Source organism: Cydia splendana, chromosome 16 (assembly GCF_910591565.1).
Source record: "Cydia splendana chromosome 16, ilCydSple1.2, whole genome shotgun sequence".
Lineage (NCBI taxonomy): Eukaryota > Metazoa > Arthropoda > Insecta > Lepidoptera > Tortricidae > Cydia > Cydia splendana.
The window spans coordinates 11,227,062-11,253,000 of NC_085975.1; the positions used below are offsets into that span (position 1 = coordinate 11,227,062).

At 45.9% G+C, this 25,939-nt stretch overlaps 1 protein-coding gene and 1 long non-coding RNA gene across 2 annotated transcripts in view; both read right to left on the reverse strand.

Moving 5' to 3' along the window:
- LOC134798272 (sorting nexin-2) lies at positions 1-25,909 on the reverse strand. Its single transcript, XM_063770664.1, has 11 exons — positions 25,696-25,909; positions 23,149-23,259; positions 20,348-20,591; positions 19,374-19,559; positions 18,963-19,084; positions 15,466-15,605; positions 9,618-9,636; positions 8,855-8,992; positions 3,621-3,740; positions 2,861-3,013; positions 1-183 (listed from the first exon to the last, which is right to left on the reverse strand). The coding sequence occupies exons 1-11, from the start codon at positions 25,786-25,788 to the stop codon at positions 133-135; spliced, it is 1,377 nt and encodes a 458-aa protein (XP_063626734.1). The 5' UTR covers positions 25,789-25,909; the 3' UTR covers positions 1-132.
- The window catches only part of LOC134798273 (uncharacterized), a 683,132-nt gene that overhangs the window by 383,867 nt on the left and 273,326 nt on the right, over positions 1-25,939 (reverse strand). The window lies entirely within an intron of this gene.

Sequence of the window (25,939 nt, forward strand, 5' to 3'; positions counted from 1 at the left end):
CCGAGCTTCGTTCCAACTTCTCGGTCCCAGTCTTGTCATCCGAACGTTAAGGTAGAATGAGGTCTATTCGTAGGGCGCTAGGGTTCAGTTTGGCTCGGCCTAGCCGGTGTGCAGGCGCCGTCAGAGCGTGCCTCATTTGATCGCGCGCGCCTCGGGCAGGAATGCGTCCCAGTAGCGGATAGCCTGAAATATAAAACAAGTGTCAGTCTTATATGTATACATAGTATGTTATAAATAAATAAATATTATAGGACATTTTTTACACAAATTGATTAAGCCCCACAGTAAGCTCAAGAAGGCTTGTGTTGTGAGTACTCAGACAACGATATATGTATGTAATATATAAATACATAGAAAACAACCATGACTCAGGAACAAATATCTGTGTTCATCACACAAATGAACGCCTTTACCGGGATTCGAACCCAGGATCATCGGCTTCACAGGCAGGGTCTCTAGTCTCTACCCACTTGGCCAGACCGGTCGTTATGTGCCACAACTTAAGTACCCATGTCGCCATACTAACTGTACCTATAGAAAAGTGGATACATATATTAGAGCACAGACTGCACAGTTCTAACATAAGCTTCGTTAAGACGTGCATTTTCGACCTGACTCGCTGTGAGGAGCGGATGTGGGGGTACAGCAGAGGCCCCAAATTTAAAACCGGCCAAGTGCGAGTCGGACTCGCGTTCCAAGGGTTCCGTATATTACACAATTTTTAACAATCAGTGCCGGATTAAGATATTTTGATGCCCTAAGCATTTCTAGGTGCCCCCTCTCCCTAGGGTCATCAAGATTACATTGATTTTTTGGTAAATTGAGAGAAGTTCATTGCCGCATTACAGCTGAGAATGGAAATCAGTCACATCATTTTATCACGAAAATTGACAGTGCCGCAGCAGTAATGTTGCAACAGAGTACCTAATGCTGTTGCAGTCGCCACCCGAATGTCACCTTTATCATAGCGTAGAAAGTAATAGAAACGCGAGCGACGCGAGCGCGGAAATTTTTCGATATAAAAACGCAATATGATAGACAGTTGTACATTTTTACTTTTAGTATGGAAATCAGTCACATCATTTTATCACGGAAGTTGACAGTACTGCAGCAGTAACGTTGCAACAGAGTAATGTTGCTGCAGTCGCCACCCGAATGTCACCTTTATCATACCTTATAAAGTAATTGAAAACGCGAGCGAAGCGAGCGCGAAAATTTTTCGATATAAAAACGCAATTTTAGTTTTAGTCCCAACCAGGCGCGAATCCAGGATTTCATACAGAGAAGGGATGGGACAGTTTTCTATCAGCCTAGCTTCGCATAGGGCTCGATATTTAAGGGACTCAGCGAGGTTGTTTTCATGCATAAAATATGCAAGAAAGCAGAGAGCTTGGAATTGAATTGGCGAAGTGTGAGAAAGGCAGTAGGCCCAGCTGCGAAAGAGGAAAGCTTGGATTTGGATCCACGCCCAAGTGTAATTAAGGCAGAAGATCAACTTTGCCGTAAGGCAGAAGGCCTCGCATAAGACCTAACGCCGAACCGCAAAAGAGTGGGTTGAAATCGAATCTATGCATGTAATCACGACTCTTCTACTGCTACCGATTGTTTCCCAAAGAATTACGCGCCATTATTTTTGCAAATTAGCTTTTGGACAGCTAAAAAAATCGTGTGGTAAAAACGATGTGTCTGTCCCTAATTTTAAAATTTGTTCACCTTTTTCAACCTGGCATTTTGGTGCCCTCCCTGAACGTGGTGCCGTAAGCAAGTGCTTGTTTTGCTTATTGGTTACAAAGTCTTTATTAATTCAACCATTAAAGTCGACGAGTACAAAAAACTTTAAGCTAGCTCTCAATTTAACATTTTTTTTAAACATTATTTTTAATTTGACCTTACAATTACTCGTAAGTAGGTAAGACCGTTAAATATTTAAAATGATTATCTTATCAGAAAATTATCACCAATTACTCTAAGAAAACTACTACTCTAAGTAATCCGGCACTGTTAACAATGTATTTTTTATGTGAAACGTGAGTGAAATCTCTTTAAAAAATCCGTAGGGGTCGGATTAAAAACTGTAATTAAGTCCGACTCACGCTTGACTGTACATTTCTAATAGGTTTTCCTGTCATCTATAGGTATAGACCTATTGTATGTATTTTTTTCAAAATTTTAGACCTAGTAGTTTCGGAGATAAGGGGGGGGGGGGGGGGGATGGTCATTTTTTGCCTATTTTCTTGAATAACTTCTAAACTGTTGATTCGAAAATTATAAAAAAGAATTATTTGAAATCCTTACAATAAGCTCTTTTATTTGATATGTAACATGATATAGTTTGAAAATTTTTTTTTTTTTTTTTCATTTACCCCCCAAAAGTGGCCCCCATGTTTAAATTCATTTGTTTACGTTACATGTCCGTATTCGGGTCACAAACTTACATATGTGTACCAAATTTCAACTTGATTGGACCAGTAGTTCCGGAGAAAATCGGCTGTGACAGACGGACAGACAGACATACAGACGCACGAGTGATCCTATAAGGGTTCCGTTTTTTCCTTTTGAGGTACGGAACCCTAAAAACTCATGTATTTTTGACCAACTGTGACTATTTATAGACAACTTGAGTTTTTGTAATACTTCTTGAGCTTCTTCATCATGTATTTCTGCCTGAAATAGTTTATACTGGTTTTATAACACCAATGATTTTGTTTGGCAACGATCGAGTTATAATGTTTTTATCGATCGAGTTACGTACTTGTGTTAGGTAAATAGGTCATTTGGGTCAAATGGAGCTCCTGTGCTGCCCCCAGTTGTTTACATCTTCCCGCACAGTTAAAAATTAAGGAAATATTAAGATTAATACCTGTGCCTGGTGCTTCATGTGTTCCTCGAGGTACCGCAGCAGTGTGCCCCTCAACTCTACAACCCGCACCTCGTCCCAGCGCTCGAGCTCCTTCTTGATCACTCGCGAGATCTGATCGAACTCCTGTTGCCCGCGTTCCACTTTCGATTCCCACTGAAAATGATACATTTAAAACTGCTGTAAATTGTATAAAATAGTCCCATATCTTCATGCGAACGGAGCTAGAATGCGATCTTCATGCAAAGTGTAACTGATTGTGTAAGAGGTGTAAAATCTAATAAAAAATCTGTGCTTCCAAGCTTGGGACCCTAACTAGATATTTCTATACAACGCTGTGTTTTGTGGTAGCTGCATTGTCAAGCTGCCCACAAATGTTCTCGCCGGAAGATCAGCGCTGACATTAAGGTTAGCATTATTCTGAGGCGGGACCATTTCCTGGTAAACTAGATAGATAGATAGAATACTCTTTATTGGCATACCTCAGTAAAAATATACAAAAGAAAAAAACAATTGAATAAATGTAGAGGCGATCTCTTGCAGACAACCTTTACTTTGTTTAAATTTATTTTTTTGTAACACAATACGCTTGTATGAAATGTAGTTTGCCATGAATAAATGATTTTTGATACTCAACTATTGATAATCAGATTAACCGCATCATTTACCACCACAGCACCATAGCGACATCTACTTCATCAACCACTCTTTGCTTCATGCAATAAGAAATTAAGAAGGGAATTAAAAGGTGACTGGTAAATACCTCAATGATCTCCTGCGAGGCCTGCTCGATCTTCTCGGGCCGGTTGGCGAGCTCGGCCTTCGCTTTGTTCTCTCTCCGCTTGGTTAGCTGCATTTGTGCGTGCTGCCAGTTCTGGAACACCTGGGGACAACTCATCCATTAAGACATTCAGCGCCAAGAACCCGACTGTCGGGTACACTGTTCGTAGCGACTACACGCTCCATACGGCGAAACCGTGGCTAAGCGCTACGAGCGTAACCCGTAGCACTTAGTGGCAATTAATGTGTTAAGGCGACGGTAGCGGTGGGTAAAATTTCAGATTCTGTCAATTTACCCCATTTCACACACAAGTGCACTTCACGCACACTACCTCACTTTACTGGGACAGGTCAGTGACACATCATGTTTTTTTAAGATTGGACTTTTAGTTTAGTATTGACCACTAGCCTCCTTTGAGGGTAAAAGCGTTCCATTTAAAGATGAAAGAGAAACAATGCATTTAATCTTGCTTTCCTTGTCTGTTCGTGTCACACGTGACGTACCTATTTAATTCATTTGATTGTTGACTGTTTTACTACCTAATATTGCTTTGCCGAGAGACGCGTTTTGTACCTACAATTAAAGCGAATAAAATAAGATGTCATTAAGTCAGATGTAAAATGTTATTTACTACTCTATACGGTTTTTCATAAGGTGCAATATCCATTCAATGGGAATTTAAATAAATAAAGTTTCGGCAGGGTGGCAATTCCATTTTGGCGGATAAAGCGAAACAGAGTAGTTCTATCGAACCTGCTTACAAATTTTCACGAGAATCAGTTGAGAAATGTGATCTGCAAAGGAGAACATACAAAAGCATTTTTGCCCAAGCTGAAACCGAGACCTTTGCTAACGCTCGGCCAATGATGGTTTAGGTACACCTATAAAAAATGGTTGTCCCTGCTGTAATTTTAATATCTTTATATTTCAACCGGTATAGTTTTTCACCTTCAAAAATAATCGGTATCGCTAAACAATAGCGGTACCTTACTACTTATACGTTCACGAAATCGGTATCTGCATAACTTGATTGTTAGTAAACTAACCTGGAAAATAATCTTAAAATCACCGAAACATTTATGTACAGTCACCTGCAATAATATGTTACGTCATTAGCGCCAACTTTGCCTCCAGAGAAACTTTGCCCAAAACGACAATTTTAAACAAATTCGTTAATGTAGAAAAATTGATAATAGTTATGGCCACCCTGCTGTTTTTAGTAGAAAATAGGTTATATTTCTGACCAAACTTGTGCATAACTGATATACCAAACTTGTGCATAACTTGACTTGGGAATTTTGAGCGAGTTGTTTAATATAGGGTATATTTCGGCGGGCAAAAAATTGATAAATAATGAATGCAAGTAGAAAAAATTGAGAACCCTTTGACAAATATTTCCGGGTTTGAGTTATAACACATGAAGCATAGATTATGTCTATTCAGACGTGCTGAGCAAAAAAAAAGTGAGAATTATGATGTGATATTTTTTGAGAAATTCGTGTTTAAAAAAAAAAGCGGCCGCAAAAATATGTGACATGCTCTTATGGTTCTACAAATAAGATCGTGTCAGATATTTTTGCGGCCTTCGTTGTGTAACATAAATTGCAGGTGACTGTACATTTGGAATAATTATTTTATTTAGTTTCAACGAAAGTTTCAAGTTTAGTACGAAAATCCTTCAGATATGCAATATGCACAAAATGTAGACCTAATCGAAATAAAACATTGCTTTTTATAGTAAATTTATAAAACATTCGATACATAGGTATACATAACAATAACCAGTCCACAGCGCTAATTGGCCTGTAAGCTTCTTCTCGGTCTCCAAAGCCGCAAAAACTCGCTAGTACTTAGTGCTGGTCTAGCCGTTATTTTTTCTTGAAGATTTTCAGAGAACAGCACGTACACGCATTATACATATAGACGGAACGAACGGCATAATCATAATAATTTATTCGTCGCAATCCATTCAAGACTTTCAGGTATTACTTATACGAATTACATAACTCTTCCTGTTAATAGGCAATATTTTAAGATAAAAGTTCTATAATATAATACAAGATTACAATTGTCATCAAAATTCATTGACGTACAGAAGTCAAATACGTTTTTAAAAAATGACGCAAAATGATACCAGCATATAAAAATTGATCCCAATCAGTAAAGATGAGTCTTTAAACTTTTTTCATTTTAAGCGAGTTTTGAAGGAACATCATACTTAAATTCGACTGTAATCGTATTGTTTTAAGATAGTTTACTGCGGTTTTCAACCATTATGACCCGTAAATAAGAGCAAATCAAATTTAAATGAGACGCGAGCTGATATTTATGTACCCTATTTTTTGAAATACAATTTATCTACTGGTATGCTTTCTCGTATGCGTATATGATTTAATGTCAATATAATTGTCAAAAGCAAGAAAATCAAGCTGTCATTTTCATTTGAAGAAGTACACGTGTGCACCGGTGTAGCCCCAACGGGCATCTGACCAGGGGGACGAAACTTCAAAGAGGGGTACCTTATATATGGAAACTAGCGCAGACAGCATTATGTTTACAGCAACATTTCCTCACCTCATGCTTCCATGTAAATCAACTAGATGGTGTCACCGCTTTGTCTGTGATGTCTTAAAAAACACGCATCCAGGCCATAATTGTTAAAAAGAAAAAAACTTTGTCTTTGCATTTTTATCACAAATTCCGTTTCAAGTATGAAACGTTTAATATTTTCAGTAATTTAGGTACCTCACATTTTTTAATCGTCTTAATATAATTGTATTTATATTAAAATAATATAATCGTTTTTATTAAGAACATTTAACTAAATAGTTTCGCCAAGTGCCTTACGTGAAAGGAAACGTTAAAACAAAGAACATAGTAACCGTCAAACTATAAAAGTCAAACAGAAGATTCTAATTTTTTGTAATTTTAATTAATAATTTATAGTATAATCACTATAAATTGATGAAAATGAGTGCGCCTGGGAGAAAGAAACGTTATTGCCTTTTCGGCTGTGCGAATTAAAACAACATGACTCCAAAACGCATCAATGCTTCGTGGCTCGTGCTAGCTAGTCAAATTTAAGTCCAAGTTTTAATAGTGGATTTGTATTATTTCGAACTAATTTATTATAATAAGTGGAACCCTTAGAAAATATTTTTTTGGTTTGTTACGCATGTAAGTAATGAAAAATAAATGATATTTTTACACATCGTGTTTTTACTTTTGCGACTAAAATATTCTTTGGTAAGAACATTTATAAAATACTGGTCTAGGTAGTAAATCGTCACTGAATGAATATGTATTATAGTACATAATATATTGGCGCCTTTTTCCTTGACCGTGTACAGTGCACTATAATGAGGTGTATTCATTTTTCACGTGATTGCTTTGCAAGAAGGTGAAAGAATGGAACCCTCATTGTAGTTCACTGTTTACGGTCAAGGAAAAAGGCGCCATAGTCTTTATTACTACTATGCATGTGTGCCACGCACACATACGTAAAGGTTTGTGACAAAAATCCGCTAGGAGCGTTAGTGTCGACGTTTTTTGACATTTACTCGCGAGTTGGCTCTCTTTTACTATACATATATTATTATACTCTTTGCATCTGACTTGAAGAAGAATTTTGAGTGATGTCGTCAATGTATGGAAATTGTTCGAAAGTTTACATTTGAGATTGAATTTCTCTGTTGTCTTTGTGAGTAAAAATATAAATCGATAATAAATTGGTAGCTGAATTATCTAGCTTTCAAAATCATACAATAATTCAATTACTGTCAAAGACAAAATTGTTTTGCTTCTGTCTCAAACGGAACTTCATATTTTGATTTTTTGATACTTTTAGTGTCGATTTGTAGAGAATAACAGCAAATTAAAAATATAATGGCATGAAGAGTCGGTACACGGTTTCTTCATGAAAAAAAAATACGTGTAATTTAATGCAATTACTAAACATTTATTGAACAAATTATGGTTACAAAGTGAGGTCTAAATCGAAAACGTCATATACCGACGACCGGTCTGGCCTAGTGGGTAGTGACCCTGCCTGCGAACCCGATGGTCCTGGGTTCGAATCCCAGTAAGGGCATTTATTTGTGTGATGAATACTAATATTTGTTCCTAAGTCATGGGTGTTTTCTATGTATATGAGTATGTATTTATCTATATAAGTATGTATATCGTCGCCTAGCAGCCATAGTACAAGCTTTGCTTAGTTTGGGGCTAGGTTGATCTGTGTAAGATGTCCCCAATATTTATTATTTATTATTATTTTATTTATACCGGCCCCTTAAGGACAATTTCAAACAAAAGTTGTAAGAAGATATTTCTGCACGCGATATTACAAATTTTGAAAATAAGCAAGGGTTTTTTGTCTTATGGTTATTGTAGCAATGTGCCTTCCTTTTTATTTTATTTATTCAGGTAATTACAACACAATATCTAAACTTAATTACAAAAGTATCATTAAACCAGTAAGGTTTGTATCGATACTCCATCCGCGGTAGATTTTATACAACAATAGAATATCTTAAGGCGTAGAAACAAAAAACCGACCAAGTGAGAGTCGGACTCGCGCACGAAGGGTTCCGTACCATTACGCAAAAAAACGGCAAATAAAATGACGTTTGTTGTATGGGAGCTCCACTTAAATATTTATTTTATTCTGTTTTTAGTATTTGTTGTTATAGCGGCAACAGAAATACATCATCTGTGAAAATTGCAACTGCCTAGCTATCACGGTTCATGACTATCACGGTTCATGAGATACAGCCTGGTGACATACAGACAGACAGACAGTCGAACAGTGGAGTCTTAGTAATAGGGTCCCGTTTTTACCCTTTGGGTACGGAACCCTAAAGAATTAAATAATTCACATGGGTCTGGCAAGCTGTTGTAAAGAGCAATCGGACCGATGTTCCGGGCCGGACGGTCTCGAGTTTGAATCTTGCCAGAATTTTAAAATCCAGAATGGTGTTGAGTGAACAGAGTCGATAGTAGGATTGTGTAGTATGGGGTTGGCCGGTTGAAGTATTTAGTAGATGGCGCTAGCATAGCTCCCATTGTCAAATTTTTGTTTTATTAATGGAATTTTATGCCCTTTAAGCCAAATCTCATAGAGAAAGGTGCAAGCTATGATGGCGCCATCTATGCAAACTGATACTGCAAACATCTGACAGTTGCCAACCCCATTATTTTATTGTAATTTGTATTACCTTGACTCGTTCGTGGAACACGTCCTTGATGGCTTGGATGAGCCCGAGGTAGTCCTTAATGTGCTCTGTTAGCACGTAGAAGTCCGTGTTTGACTGCTCAATTCTTAACTGCTCTATCTGAAATATAACACATATATTTTATTCAATTTTGATTAAAGATGGTATTCCACATGCCCCATTTCTTGGTACAATATCAATGCGTGTCACTCTCTCATTAAGCAAGATGTGAGATACAAATACACATTGGATCAAGAAATTGGACAGGTGGAATATCACCCCAAAGTACATACATACGTACGTATTGTCGAGTTCGAAAAATTATAAGAATATGATTTTCTGCTGTTGGTACGTCGGTGTCTTTGTACCCATGTGGTTAGTTAGTAAAATTATTACAAAATTAAACTGGCCAGCTACATTCGAATTTATTGTGGGGGGTATAAAAAGTTGGGGAAGGTTTCATAAGACTGCTTTCGCGTAGAAGCACTGGATCAGGTAGTCGCCCTCAGTGCCCCGTATACAAAATGCAGTCATATACAGGGTAGAAAAAAAATAATGGGCCCTGGAGGGAAATTGCCTTAAAACCTTAAGTTAGCTTTCCTATTCTCGGGCGAGATTAATTTTTATCACTGTATATATGTCCCTACCTGTTAAACAGATCATGGTGCAGTGGCTGACGCGTGATTGGAGATCTTGAAGAATTAAAATGCAATTGTCTTCTGAATATAGTTGTTTAATTTCACATGAATCTAATGTAAAAATATTTAAAACGATATAAATTTAAACTTGTAAAACACATATGATAGTAATTATTTAAACAAAAACATGGACGACACAAAAATAGGTGGCTAATGGGTTGAAGCCATGATCGAAAGAGGCCGGATGTAGAGAAAATGACAGCTATGTCACATTTGACTTGTCGCTGGTATATGAGAATAGACAATACTAATATATTTTTCACATCACCTATTTGAAAAAGGGCTTTTTCTTCCCCGCTAGGAGGGATCAAAGTGGCACTTTTCTTCCTTGCTAGGAGGGATCAAAGTTGTACTTTTCTGTTCTAGGACATGATTTATTCTTTCTTGCATACTTATTTTTTTTAGGTCAAATAATACATATTTTGGAACATAACAACTTCCTCATAGTTGATGTGAAAAGCAGTATGTGTCACACGGTATCAAAATTATTTCGTCTTGGGTGTTAACACTTGAATCCCTCAGGCATTACGCTCAGGATTTTACTTTAGAATCCATCGCTTCATTCAGGATTACATGTACGCCCTTGACGGAAATATATCATTTTGATCTCTTGTAACACAAACTACTATTGAACTCCAGGGCCCCACACTGTATAATGTCCCTAGGTACCTTCTCGTGCAGGTCGGCGAGGTGGCTGAGCGCTCGGGAGAGCGGCGCGTGCGGGTCGGCGCCCGACAGCGCGGCGGCGGCGCGCGCCGACTCGTGCGCGCGCGCGCCCAGCTCGCGGCGCTCGCCCGCCAGCGACTCGCACGCGCCGCACAGCCGCCGCAGGCACGCCTCCAGGGCCCCACACTGTATAATGTCCCTACCTTCTCGTGCAGGTCGGCGAGGTGGCTGAGCGCGCGGGAGAGCGGCGCGTGCGGGTCGGCGCCCGACAGCGCGGCGGCGGCGCGCGCCGACTCGTGCGCGCGCGCGCCCAGCTCGCGGCGCTCGCCCGCCAGCGACTCGCACGCGCCGCACAGCCGCCGCAGGCACGCCTCCAGGGCCCCACACTGTATAATGTCCCTACCTTCTCGTGCAGGTCGGCGAGGTGGCTGAGCGCGCGGGAGAGCGGCGCGTGCGGGTCGGCGCCCGACAGCGCGGCGGCGGCGCGCGCCGACTCGTGCGCGCGCGCGCCCAGCTCGCGGCGCTCGCCCGCCAGCGACTCGCACGCGCCGCACAGCCGCCGCAGGCACGCCTCCAGGGCCCCACACTGTATAATGTCCCTACCTTCTCGTGCAGGTCGGCGAGGTGGCTGAGCGCGCGGGAGAGCGGCGCGTGCGGGTCGGCGCCCGACAGCGCGGCGGCGGCGCGCGCCGACTCGTGCGCGCGCGCGCCCAGCTCGCGGCGCTCGCCCGCCAGCGACTCGCACGCGCCGCACAGCCGCCGCAGGCACGCCTCCAGGGCCCCACACTGTATAATGTCCCTACCTTCTCGTGCAGGTCGGCGAGGTGGCTGAGCGCGCGGGAGAGCGGCGCGTGCGGGTCGGCGCCCGACAGCGCGGCGGCGGCGCGCGCCGACTCGTGCGCGCGCGCGCCCAGCTCGCGGCGCTCGCCCGCCAGCGACTCGCACGCGCCGCACAGCCGCCGCAGGCACGCCTCCAGGGCCCCACACTGTATAATGTCCCTACCTTCTCGTGCAGGTCGGCGAGGTGGCTGAGCGCGCGGGAGAGCGGCGCGTGCGGGTCGGCGCCCGACAGCGCGGCGGCGGCGCGCGCCGACTCGTGCGCGCGCGCGCCCAGCTCGCGGCGCTCGCCCGCCAGCGACTCGCACGCGCCGCACAGCCGCCGCAGGCACGCCTCCAGGGCCCCACACTGTATAATGTCCCTACCTTCTCGTGCAGGTCGGCGAGGTGGCTGAGCGCGCGGGAGAGCGGCGCGTGCGGGTCGGCGCCCGACAGCGCGGCGGCGGCGCGCGCCGACTCGTGCGCGCGCGCGCCCAGCTCGCGGCGCTCGCCCGCCAGCGACTCGCACGCGCCGCACAGCCGCCGCAGGCACGCCTCCAGGGCCCCACACTGTATAATGTCCCTACCTTCTCGTGCAGGTCGGCGAGGTGGCTGAGCGCGCGGGAGAGCGGCGCGTGCGGGTCGGCGCCCGACAGCGCGGCGGCGGCGCGCGCCGACTCGTGCGCGCGCGCGCCCAGCTCGCGGCGCTCGCCCGCCAGCGACTCGCACGCGCCGCACAGCCGCCGCAGGCACGCCTCCAGGGCCCCACACTGTATAATGTCCCTACCTTCTCGTGCAGGTCGGCGAGGTGGCTGAGCGCGCGGGAGAGCGGCGCGTGCGGGTCGGCGCCCGACAGCGCGGCGGCGGCGCGCGCCGACTCGTGCGCGCGCGCGCCCAGCTCGCGGCGCTCGCCCGCCAGCGACTCGCACGCGCCGCACAGCCGCCGCAGGCACGCCTCCAGGGCCCCACACTGTATAATGTCCCTACCTTCTCGTGCAGGTCGGCGAGGTGGCTGAGCGCGCGGGAGAGCGGCGCGTGCGGGTCGGCGCCCGACAGCGCGGCGGCGGCGCGCGCCGACTCGTGCGCGCGCGCGCCCAGCTCGCGGCGCTCGCCCGCCAGCGACTCGCACGCGCCGCACAGCCGCCGCAGGCACGCCTCCAGGGCCCCACACTGTATAATGTCCCTACCTTCTCGTGCAGGTCGGCGAGGTGGCTGAGCGCGCGGGAGAGCGGCGCGTGCGGGTCGGCGCCCGACAGCGCGGCGGCGGCGCGCGCCGACTCGTGCGCGCGCGCGCCCAGCTCGCGGCGCTCGCCCGCCAGCGACTCGCACGCGCCGCACAGCCGCCGCAGGCACGCCTCCAGGGCCCCACACTGTATAATGTCCCTACCTTCTCGTGCAGGTCGGCGAGGTGGCTGAGCGCGCGGGAGAGCGGCGCGTGCGGGTCGGCGCCCGACAGCGCGGCGGCGGCGCGCGCCGACTCGTGCGCGCGCGCGCCCAGCTCGCGGCGCTCGCCCGCCAGCGACTCGCACGCGCCGCACAGCCGCCGCAGGCACGCCTCCAGGGCCCCACACTGTATAATGTCCCTACCTTCTCGTGCAGGTCGGCGAGGTGGCTGAGCGCGCGGGAGAGCGGCGCGTGCGGGTCGGCGCCCGACAGCGCGGCGGCGGCGCGCGCCGACTCGTGCGCGCGCGCGCCCAGCTCGCGGCGCTCGCCCGCCAGCGACTCGCACGCGCCGCACAGCCGCCGCAGGCACGCCTCCAGGGCCCCACACTGTATAATGTCCCTACCTTCTCGTGCAGGTCGGCGAGGTGGCTGAGCGCGCGGGAGAGCGGCGCGTGCGGGTCGGCGCCCGACAGCGCGGCGGCGGCGCGCGCCGACTCGTGCGCGCGCGCGCCCAGCTCGCGGCGCTCGCCCGCCAGCGACTCGCACGCGCCGCACAGCCGCCGCAGGCACGCCTCCAGGGCCCCACACTGTATAATGTCCCTACCTTCTCGTGCAGGTCGGCGAGGTGGCTGAGCGCGCGGGAGAGCGGCGCGTGCGGGTCGGCGCCCGACAGCGCGGCGGCGGCGCGCGCCGACTCGTGCGCGCGCGCGCCCAGCTCGCGGCGCTCGCCCGCCAGCGACTCGCACGCGCCGCACAGCCGCCGCAGGCACGCCTCCAGGGCCCCACACTGTATAATGTCCCTACCTTCTCGTGCAGGTCGGCGAGGTGGCTGAGCGCGCGGGAGAGCGGCGCGTGCGGGTCGGCGCCCGACAGCGCGGCGGCGGCGCGCGCCGACTCGTGCGCGCGCGCGCCCAGCTCGCGGCGCTCGCCCGCCAGCGACTCGCACGCGCCGCACAGCCGCCGCAGGCACGCCTCCAGGGCCCCACACTGTATAATGTCCCTACCTTCTCGTGCAGGTCGGCGAGGTGGCTGAGCGCGCGGGAGAGCGGCGCGTGCGGGTCGGCGCCCGACAGCGCGGCGGCGGCGCGCGCCGACTCGTGCGCGCGCGCGCCCAGCTCGCGGCGCTCGCCCGCCAGCGACTCGCACGCGCCGCACAGCCGCCGCAGGCACGCCTCCAGGGCCCCACACTGTATAATGTCCCTACCTTCTCGTGCAGGTCGGCGAGGTGGCTGAGCGCTCGGGAGAGCGGCGCGTGCGGGTCGGCGCCCGACAGCGCGGCGGCGGCGCGCGCCGACTCGTGCGCGCGCGCGCCCAGCTCGCGGCGCTCGCCCGCCAGCGACTCGCACGCGCCGCACAGCCGCCGCAGGCACGCCTCCAGGGCCCCACACTGTATAATGTCCCTACCTTCTCGTGCAGGTCGGCGAGGTGGCTGAGCGCGCGGGAGAGCGGCGCGTGCGGGTCGGCGCCCGACAGCGCGGCGGCGGCGCGCGCCGACTCGTGCGCGCGCGCGCCCAGCTCGCGGCGCTCGCCCGCCAGCGACTCGCACGCGCCGCACAGCCGCCGCAGGCACGCCTCCAGGGCCCCACACTGTATAATGTCCCTACCTTCTCGTGCAGGTCGGCGAGGTGGCTGAGCGCGCGGGAGAGCGGCGCGTGCGGGTCGGCGCCCGACAGCGCGGCGGCGGCGCGCGCCGACTCGTGCGCGCGCGCGCCCAGCTCGCGGCGCTCGCCCGCCAGCGACTCGCACGCGCCGCACAGCCGCCGCAGGCACGCCTCCAGGGCCCCACACTGTATAATGTCCCTACCTTCTCGTGCAGGTCGGCGAGGTGGCTGAGCGCGCGGGAGAGCGGCGCGTGCGGGTCGGCGCCCGACAGCGCGGCGGCGGCGCGCGCCGACTCGTGCGCGCGCGCGCCCAGCTCGCGGCGCTCGCCCGCCAGCGACTCGCACGCGCCGCACAGCCGCCGCAGGCACGCCTCCAGGGCCCCACACTGTATAATGTCCCTACCTTCTCGTGCAGGTCGGCGAGGTGGCTGAGCGCTCGGGAGAGCGGCGCGTGCGGGTCGGCGCCCGACAGCGCGGCGGCGGCGCGCGCCGACTCGTGCGCGCGCGCGCCCAGCTCGCGGCGCTCGCCCGCCAGCGACTCGCACGCGCCGCACAGCCGCCGCAGGCACGCCTCCAGGGCCCCACACTGTATAATGTCCCTACCTTCTCGTGCAGGTCGGCGAGGTGGCTGAGCGCGCGGGAGAGCGGCGCGTGCGGGTCGGCGCCCGACAGCGCGGCGGCGGCGCGCGCCCAGCTCGCGGCGCTCGCCCGCCAGCGACTCGCACGCGCCGCACAGCCGCCGCAGGCACGCCTCCAGGGCCCCACACTGTATAATGTCCCTACCTTCTCGTGCAGGTCGGCGAGGTGGCTGAGCGCGCGGGAGAGCGGCGCGTGCGGGTCGGCGCCCGACAGCGCGGCGGCGGCGCGCGCCGACTCGTGCGCGCGCGCGCCCAGCTCGCGGCGCTCGCCCGCCAGCGACTCGCACGCGCCGCACAGCCGCCGCAGGCACGCCTCCAGGGCCCCACACTGTATAATGTCCCTACCTTCTCGTGCAGGTCGGCGAGGTGGCTGAGCGCGCGGGAGAGCGGCGCGTGCGGGTCGGCGCCCGACAGCGCGGCGGCGGCGCGCGCCGACTCGTGCGCGCGCGCGCCCAGCTCGCGGCGCTCGCCCGCCAGCGACTCGCACGCGCCGCACAGCCGCCGCAGGCACGCCTCCAGGGCCCCACACTGTATAATGTCCCTACCTTCTCGTGCAGGTCGGCGAGGTGGCTGAGCGCGCGGGAGAGCGGCGCGTGCGGGTCGGCGCCCGACAGCGCGGCGGCGGCGCGCGCCGACTCGTGCGCGCGCGCGCCCAGCTCGCGGCGCTCGCCCGCCAGCGACTCGCACGCGCCGCACAGCCGCCGCAGGCACGCCTCCAGGGCCCCACACTGTATAATGTCCCTACCTTCTCGTGCAGGTCGGCGAGGTGGCTGAGCGCGCGGGAGAGCGGCGCGTGCGGGTCGGCGCCCGACAGCGCGGCGGCGGCGCGCGCCGACTCGTGCGCGCGCGCGCCCAGCTCGCGGCGCTCGCCCGCCAGCGACTCGCACGCGCCGCACAGCCGCCGCAGGCACGCCTCCAGGGCTTCGATGCGCCCGGCGCGCTCCTCGAACCACTGTGGAAACGATAAGTAGTTCCATGTATTCTTCTACACAGAATGACTCTTGGAGACCCTATACATCTCTAAGGATAATTAGATAAACTATATATTCTTATAGTTGACACCTAGAGACATTAACAATTTTTTTTTTGTTATCTGTATTTTTGGAATATTATTATTATAGTTTTTTTTATGTAATTCGACATTAAGATACCATATACATCTCTAAGTAATTGTAATACGTTAGTTTGAATTGATAGTTGCAGTTAGTTGTATTTTATGAAATTGTTGATGTATTATAATTTTTGCTTGTATGTAAATTCAATGTTGACGTGTAAAAGTGCCCTTGTGGCCTATTTACTGAATAAATGTTGAAGTTGAATGTAAACCTTCTTATAAAAAAATACTATAGAAGTTTTAATCGAATCGGCTTGTATTGCATTACAAATAGTAATTTTCAACACACTCGCTCGTAATGTGGAAATTATTGAACCGCTTTTAGGCTTATATACCTAGATATTACACGCGCGTGATTTTTTTATTATATTATCGTATCGCAATCCGATCAAGTTAACGTAACTAATTAATAATTAGTACATTGTGATCCTCGTACAATTGTGTCATTACACACGAGGCGATATTGTGCGCGCGAGCTGAATAAGAAAGCCTGTATCACAATGTATCATACACTCGGCGTCACGGAAATCGCACACCCACCGATTTTTGTTTTAAGCGAATATAGCTCTTATCATATGTATTATACTCTCACAATATATACATCATTTAAAAGCACAATTAATAAGATAATAAGCATTAAAACATGAGTAAAGCATTTTTGGGAAAAATAATAATAATCACGAAATTACGGCGTTCTGAAAGAACACCTACAATACGCGTTGTAAGGGTCGCTAGTTGCGTTACCTTGGATAGGTTTAAAAGGGGGGGGGGGGTAAAAGTGGAATATGGGTCATTCGGTATCCAGAGTTCACAGAGGTCACACCGGAACAGCTGGAGAAAGAAAACACCCCAAGAAAATGGATACCACGGAAGCAGAAGCAGCTCAAGCAGTAGCCCTGGTGGAATCAGGAATGACGCAGTCTGCGGTTGCTCGGCAACTCAACATAAGCCGTTTCCGAGTTCTCCGAGCAGTTCATCGATTCCAGAGGACTAGAAGCTTCACCAGGAAGCCTGGATCCGGAGGACAACGCTGCACTTCCGAAAGAGACGACCGCTTTATTGTGTCGACGTCTTTGCGGAACCGTTTCTCCAACGCTGTCCAGCTGCAGCAGCAGCTGCAAGCAGTTCGGAGAACGGTGGTGAGTGTCTCTACAGTAAGAAGAAGGTTGCGGGAGAAGAAGATCATGCCCCATAGAGCGGCTACGGGTCCCAAATTGACGGCAGAGCATCGGCGAGTCAGACGTGAGTTTGCTCGCGAACACAAGGATTGGACGGTCGACCAATGGAAGGCTGTCCTCTTCTCCGATGAGACCAGGGTGTGCCTGTTCTGCAACGATAGGCGCAGAAAAGTGTACAGGAGGCAAGGGGAACGTTATTCACAGGCCTGTCTTGAAGAAACCGTCGGATACGGAGGAGGATCCTGCATGTTCTGGGGTGGCATTTCCCTCGCCGGCAAAACCGAGCTCGTTTGTGTTTCCCGCACTGGTGGTGGTCGAGGCCAGGGATCCATGACTGCTCATCGGTACATCACAGAGATCCTGGAGGACCATGTGGTTCCATACGCCGAATTTGTCGGTCCTGGATTCACATTCATGCAGGATAACGCCCGCTCCCACACAGCGTTGATTGTTCGGGACTACCTTGATTAGGTTGGGATCACCGTCATGCAGTGGCCAGCAAGGAGTCCGGACCTGAATCCCATAGAGCACCTTTGGGATCAGCTAAAACGGAAGGTGCGGTCACGTAATCCTGCACCTGCGACCCTGGAACAGCTTCGAGATGCCGTCATTGAAGAGTGGGATGCTATTCCTCAAGAATACGTCGTGTCTCTCGTGAGGTCCATGAAGGCTCGCATGGAGGCAGTCATTAAGGCCAGAGGAGGCAACACTAGGTTTTAAGTTTAGTTTTAGGCATTTGTATTCCGATATTTGTTGATTTTATTGTGTTTTAATTTGTTGATTTTTTTGCATGAATATACGATTTTTATTTCTTATTAAAAAAGGTGCCTTTTTTTTACTCTTTAGTAACTATTGCATTGTTTTTAAATGAAGGGTTAAATTCTCTTTAAAATGATCCCACACACTCATACTTTACCTTCAACAACATAAGGTTTATAACGGCTTGAAACAAAAATCCGTGGGTGTGCGATTTCCGTGACGCCGAGTGTATTATACAATACCAGGCCTATGGAACTCTCCGCGCGAGCTCGGATTTATACCTACGAAACTCTTCCCGTTCACGGTAGAAAAGCAAGCCAGTTGGTTGCCACACGCGCTCACGCACGCACGTCGCGTCGCTGCCCGCTCGAATATATCAAAATGTATGCGAAAGAAATGTCTTCGTCACGAACAAAATAACACAGCTTGTAGTGTGAATGGTTGCAAAAACAACAAAACTAATAAAAAAAACCGTTTTTGCTCTTCCTATAGCTAGAAAAAGTAAGTAGACATTCTCAATAGGTATAAATATCATTTTTACGATAGTTGCAAGCTACGTAGGTGGTATTGATTCATTGCGCGGTTTATAAACCGACGTAAACACTGCGGTTACTACAGGGAGATATGACCTTTTAAAATGTTTCGCAGTCACTCGTAGGAATGAAATTATGCGTTTCATAATTTTATGCGCGGAATACCTATTTTAATTACTTATGGCAACTAATCTTGCTCCGAGTTATTTTGGGGAGCTAAAGTACCCCGACCTTAGGAAATCTATAGTTTAGGTAAGTAGGTAGGTACTTATTTGTAAAATCATTTCTAATAGCCGGTTTAAACTCGCGGCTCGGCTCGCGGCGTGTCTCGTGGCTCGCCTCGACACACTCGCGTTCGGCTTGTCATTCGGTTATAAACCTTATGCCGTGCTGTTAGTGTTTAAATTATATTAGCTCGACGAGCTTGCGAGCCACGAGACGAGCCGCGAGCCCACCGCTTACACTCGCGTCTCGTGGCGCGGCTCGCGGATCGTCTCGTGGCTCGCGCGAGAGTCTAAACCGGCTATAAACGTCGCGTCGGCAACCCTAGCTTTGTGCCGGTGCGCGTGGTGCGGGGAGCGGCGCGTTGAAGGTCATTCCATTGTATTTTTGTGTAGGTATCAAAACGGTAGGTATTTGCGTTTTCTTTGAGAGATAAGTATCTGTTCGTAAGAACTATTATATAATCTGTGACAATACTTTGAAAAAAAAAAAAAAAAACTTACAGCGTCCGACTCGTCCATCCTATATGTGATCTTGTTAACAGTCTCGCCCACTTTGTTGAAAAACCGCACCATTCCAGCGCCACTGAGCGCTGACGTGCTTGTCGCCTTAGGCAGCTCCGTATCTAAATGTATATACAAGATGTTAATGCAATTTTAAAATAACTTTTAACAATTTAAGAAGTCATTAGAAGTGCGACGCTCGTCAATTGACGAACTAGCATTAGACAACGTAGTAGTATTCCTTATTAGTCTATGGTTGTGCTATACAAATATACTGGGTCAAGCAGATCTTGTCAGTAGAAAAAGGCGGCAAATTTCAAAAATGTAGGCGCGAAAGGATATCGTCCCATAGAAAATTTGAATTTCGCGCCGTTTTCTACTGACAAGATTTGCTTGACCATCTATAGTTACCAGACTCGAGGAACTGCCGGAAGTCCGGGTCGATACAGAGCACGGGGTGCTGCGCCACGCGATTCAGGAACCGCTCCAGAGACGCTCGCCGTCGCTCGACGAACTGCGATTGGACATTGGCGGAGGCTGAGCCGCCGTTGGCGCTCTCCGTTGAGGGCGTCGACGTCATTTTTAGTTTTGTTGTTCCTAAAATATAAATATTTTTTTAAACTTTTCACCCTTTGAAAACTATAGAACGATTACGAATTTTTGTTGAACTTAGAACTTTCACCTTTTATTACAAATGGTAACACTTCCCGTAGTCAGGTAAAAAAAAATTGATTTTAGTATGCTTTAGCACTGATCAGTGCATGCCTAAATTCAACTTAAGCATCGCAACATTAGGTTCATGTTTTGTACAGCCAACATTTTACAGAAGCTTACGAAAGGTTAAGTCGTATTTTTGCGTTTAACAGTAAGACGTATTTTTGTGTAGGTCACATACAACTAATACGTATGATGTCCATATTGTCCATGTTTACGCTCCTACAGAACTTAATAACAGATTAGGTCGAGGCACTTTTGTCGTCGGTGAAGACTAGATGTCGGCGTAGGTCATTTTTAGTAGAGCGCGCGCTTTAAAAATTGCATTAAATTTATATTAAATCTAATAGGAAAATATGGGGCATTATCTGTGAAAAGGGACCTTATTGTCGATGGCGCATACGCCGCACAGCGTCGCGCGGCATTGTATTTATATCGGAGCATCGTTAATAATGACGTAAGCGACATCGACAATAAGGTCCCTTTTCATGGATAACTTCACATTTAGTTATCCTGTTAGATATTGGTTGTGAAAATATTTCCTCTGCGTCACTAAGCAAACAGGTTTGTTTACATATTATTTATTTTTCATTAGGTAGGTACATAATAATTTGGGGTTTCTGGTATAAAATATAAAGTTAATATGATTACATTTTTTTACGTGTTCTTACCCACAATACTTTTCTCAGGCGCCGGCGGTATGATCCTTCCTGAGCGTAAATATTTTTCCATCAACTTCTCATAAAGCCCAAGGAAATCACTGAAACGTCTCAACACCGAGAAGTCGTGTTTACTGAATATAGGCATATTGGTTTTGGTTAGTACTCTATACGCCACATAAGAGCTCATGCCTTCTCCAATTTTCTGTGGCTCTGTGACTGTTATTATTATGTTGTTGGCCCTCTCTGTGGCAATCTGAAACAGGTGGTTTTCTTTGACAAAGTATATTTTTCCAGTTCTTACTGTACCTATAACAACTTTCACTCTGGAATAGTTTGTGACTTCATAAAGTAAAATTGTATGTGAGTGACAGCTCTCCCAGACGCATAAAGTAGGTAAGCTTAAAATATGATTTTCGTAGGTCATAAAGTGGAATAGGGAGCGTGCCTGAATAATAGGGGGCAGCATAGGAGCCGTCAGATTTTTGACGCGACGCGTAAATGTGAAGTTTATGCTTCAGATGTAGCCCAAAAGATGGCAGAACCACCAACACGCACGGTCCCTATACTCTATGTACTTGTTATTATTGGGTAGTAACTAACTAACTAAGAATAAATAATTGACCCAACAAATAGATTTAAATCAGAAACTTAGCTAAAATAACTTTAACAATCCTTCTAAACTTCTAGTAATCAAAATGATAAAAATTACATTTGTCAAATGTTTGGTTTTTTATTGGCATTATTTTAACTGTCTACAATGTTCAAAACTTTCATTAATTAATCTTTGTTTTAATACAATGCTTTCATATTAATCTGTTTGTATTAACTATAGTCTGTATCTTTAGGTATTTAAAAAAGTGTAATCTAAATCTACCCTCAAATGGCTTCTTAAGCCAGTTGAGGGTAGATGAAAACAAAACATTACATGATCAAATAATGTAGGTTAAAGTCAGGGCCCTATTTCACCAACGTGACAAATGTCGCAGTTGTCATTTGTTTGTTACTGACGTCACAGGCCTCCATAGGCTACGGTAACCGCTTACCATCAGACGGGCGGTGTGGTTGTTTGCCACCAACATGTTAATTAAAAAAAACTCCACTATATCGCCAGTAAATAAGTACTTATTTTGCGAAGCTAATGACAATTGTCACAAGAAATACGACAATTGTCACGAAATTCCGACACAGAACTCATTTGCTGTCAAGAATTACCGAAAGTTCTTTGAAATCTTGTGACAATTGTCATCATTATCATCATAAACATCACAAGAGAAATAGCTGTTTTTTGCCGATATAATAAAGTTTTTTTAAATAATACAATGATGGTGACAAACAGGAATACGGCCCGCCCGATGGTAAGCGATAACCGTAGCCCATGGATGCCTGTGACGTCAGCAACAATGAGACTTGTCGAATTGTCGCACCTGTCACGTTGGTGAAATAGGGGCCTGGTCGTTCAGTGACAGATCCAGGTGGTTATGTATTTGGTTGGTTAATCAAAAGATGTTATAACTACCCAAAAATTTACATATTATTTGTTTACTTTTATTTAAGTACCTAAACATACAGAGCATAGTATAATCAAAGAGGATTTGAAGAAGAGAGTTACTGTCATGGTAAATTATGTAACTACAGTTAATTTACTGCCATCTTTCGACAGAAGATTAAACCTGTTTGAACGCCATTTGATTTTGATCCTTATTCTTTAACTGATATGTGTTAGCTTTTTAAATATTAATATTCACGCCATCTACTCGAGCATAGGCTGAAGGTTGTGGCGCCATCGCTCGAAAACATGGAACCATACCTTTGGCCTATAGTCGAGTAGATGCCGTGAATATTAATATTTAATAAGTTAACACATATCACTGAAAGAATAAGGATCAAAGTCAAATGGCGTACTAACAGTTTTATGTTCTGTCGAAAGATGGCAGTAAATTTACAGTGGCTACATAATTTACTTTGACAATCCGTCTCTATAGACTTTATTCTCTTTGGTATAATGTATACAAGCCATATGCACGTGGTTTATTTTTCCCAATAGTGCTATAGAAAGATAACATCTGTTTCATTATCAGTGAAAAACAATGCCAGTGACAACAATATTTGGCAATCATTGTTCAAAACATGACTTTGAATACAACTGTAGTCTGATTACACTAATGAATAACAAACACAGATGAAATATTTATTACTTGACAACTGACACTAAAAAATTTAGCAAACCTGACATCATTTTTAGGAAACCTTACTAATAACAGCGAACAATAAGTTGATTTGTATGGCTATTTAAAAAACAACCCATTTTCATTGCTCTTGAGTGTAAATATTATAAGTTCTATTGCACTCTTCTGAATTGGAATTTTTTTATCATTGAAGAATTTGAAATGTTGCTGTTTAACACATTCTTTGCGGCTAAGTTCTATGGGTTACGCTCGTAGCGCGCAGGCACGGTTTCGCCGTATGGAGCGCGTAGTCGCTACGAACAGTGTACCTGACAGTTGGGTTCTTGGCCCTGAATGTCTTAATAATTATCTTTAGGTAAGTAAGGATGCTATAACCACGAAGAATTTCCCCAATGTTGGTGGTCAATGCCACTGTGCGAGTGGGACAGCTACTTAATTATGCACATGCTATATAATATTTTAAACTTTCTTTTATTCGCGTTAGACCCGTCTATAAATGTGAGTTAATATAAGCACATGCTGTCGCATAGATAGGAAATGGACTGTCAATGTACAAAATTCTTCATGCTTGGTGCCCTTACTATAGCTATAAAGCAATTTATGATTAAAAAATTTGTAACATACCTCCTCCATGATAGGGCTTCCAATAGACCCGGTGTTGACAGGAGCATCACTGATGGAAATCTGATCCAGGGTCTCTCGGGTCCCATTCACCTCTGGGTCCAAGCTGACTTCCTGTAATAAAAATTAAATCATAGAATAGGCCTGTTGCAAGTAACAAAGAATCATGGAAATAAATGTTTCAACGAAACATATATGTTAATATGATTCTAAAAAATGGCCCAATCTCAGTATACACTGAAAGATTGTTGATATATTCAATAAAATAAAACTGCAAAATTCTCCAATCGGCCATTTTTACTGAAACGCCAATCAGAAACGTTCCAAACAGTGACGTCATCAATCCATAACATATTTCTTAGAGCAACATAGACAACCTCATTGACCGAAATCTATACGTGGGCACCAAAGAGTTCGAAAGGTGCAAGAAAAATGTTATTTCGCCACTAAACATTTATTACGTCCAAAAAATATTATTACACGATATAAAGTAGATATCTATTTGTTATTATTTAAATAAAATGCTAAATAATACGATATTTCAACAACAAACTTTTTTAATTATTTGGCTGAATGGAACTATCATTGCCATGTTGGCTGTCGTAACTAGAAAAAATGAAAAATTAAAAAGTAAAACCGGCGTTCGGTGATTTTCACTCAAAATTTACATGTATCTAAATAATTCATCTTAAACTGCAACCGTGTGAGAGTTTTTGTGTAAAATGAGTTATTGTGATACATTTTTGTAATGTATTTATTATCCCTAATCGTAATATATGGTGCTGAATTAACAATATCATTCGGATTCAAGGGAAATTCGTAACAGTAAGTATGTAAACAATATCTACCACCCTACCACCAACTAAATGATGACGTCACAAATGGCATGCGAGGCGTTTTCGCGCGAAGTTTAAACTAGCTATAATAAAATGCAATTATCTATGTTAAATCTTATGAGTATAACTGAAATATAGTGTTTTTCGGAACTAATACAAGTGTACCGACGATATTAAAAGGGTTTTCAAAATTTGTCATCAGGCCTATTGCTAAGCTGTTAAAACTAAATTACATAGAAAATTAAAATCAAATAAATTTTTGAAATATCAAAAATTCTTGTTTGGGTATTTTCACACTAGGTTTAGATTTTTTTAAGTTCACATTAAATGATCTCAAGTTCAATATTGAACAATGAAACACACATAATACAGTTCTGACACGTGAGTATATTTCTTAGAATAGAAATCTGTAGAAAAACTCACTAATAAACGTTTGAGAGAATACCAATAAACCATATTAATAATTTTTGTATTTGGTATAAGGACCACTTGTTTAATAAAGAGTAACAACCTCATGTTACATGTTTTATAGTTGCGTTTATGGAAAAGGATAAATATATTTTTCCTTATAGATAATATTTTAATTAGGGCCCTTGTTAAGTGTATAATAAGGAATTTAACAAACCAGTATTGACTAAACATAGATAATATTCTTGATTGCTTAGTAAATATGTTTATAAGTCTATTGTCAATAAGTTTATTTCAAATCAATATTATTCTATTCTATTCTATTGTGAAGTCTCATTTATGTCTATTAGCTTTATAACACAGCAGCACCCATTGTACACCCTTATATGCTGTTAATTGTATACAAACAAGTTGAGAGCTTTAAACAAGTCTGGCAATACAGCAGGGAAACGCAGCAAGCGTCCTGGGGATGATGCCCCAGGCAACTTTAGGTTTTTAATATTTGCTGGTGATTATATTGTAAATTTACTTTTGTGTGCTGGGTCATTCTAAGTTAAGAGGTAATCGCTTATATGAAAGAGTGGCACAACATAAATGTTAAAATTTTGATCTAATTATACAATATTTTTATTGAAACAACTCTTTTATGTATATTTGTAAGCTGTATAGTCATTATGCATTCATTGTACCTATTGGTAATAAGAACTTTTAAATAAATCATGTTTTACTGTTTTAGGCACACTTTGAATGTTGAAAAGCACTGAAGTCAGAAAATATTGACTTAAGTAAGTGTAAACAATTTATGTTGATGTGACATTACTATAAAGTTATGAATGTGCTGGTTTCACTATATTTTATAATACAAGGTAAAAATTACTAAGCTGTTCATTAATAATGCATTGCATATAAATATAAAGATGATTCGCTGGATTAATTATCATCTGCAACAATATCTCAAATACCTAATCATACTAAGCTACAAACAAGTATTTAAGTTGTATCTGTGATGGTAAACTAATAAGACTAAACTTGTTTGGCATCCTACAACTACAAACAAACTAGAAACTCAATGATGTTCAAGGTGACTGTTAACCTGAAAACGCTAATTAAGTATTCAGCAGAGCTGCAATAATAGCCAATTAGTAACATCCCAATTCAGACATTAATTACAATTTAAAGAAAATAATGGGTGTATGTGACAGGAACAAGGGGGCGTTGACGGCTGCGAAGCCGGCTCGCGGGATACGATTAGATTTGGGGCGACAAAGGCACGTATAACAAAACAAACAGGATTCTAGTAAGATACCTGGACCGCTGATGCAAAAAGATCCTCGTCATCACGGCTCTCATTGTTAATATCGACAGTGCTGAAGGGCGGCGTATCAGGCTCTTCAGACATGTTGAGCGGCTATGCACGAATTAAATAATACACTATTTAAACTACAAGAGCAACGTTATCACAAACAGCAGCAGAATTCACTTCAATTACACCGAGATGAGCTAAAATGAAAAGAAAGATAACTGTTTTTCTCTTTTTCTATAGACATGTC

What these genes read in the sequence shown, in the direction of transcription:
- LOC134798272 (XM_063770664.1), bottom strand. Translation starts at nt 25,788, where the DNA reads ATGTCTGAAGAGCCTGATACGCCGCCCTTCAGCACTGTCGATATTAAC. An exon ending in CCTCGCAGGAGATCATTGAG is followed by an intron (nt 3,014 to 3,620) that starts GTATTTACCAGT and finishes TATCATTTTCAG; the next exon opens with TGGGAATCGAAAGTGGAACG. An exon ending in ACATGAAGCACCAGGCACAG is followed by an intron (nt 184 to 2,860) that starts GTATTAATCTTA and finishes TTTATATTTCAG; the next exon opens with GCTATCCGCTACTGGGACGC.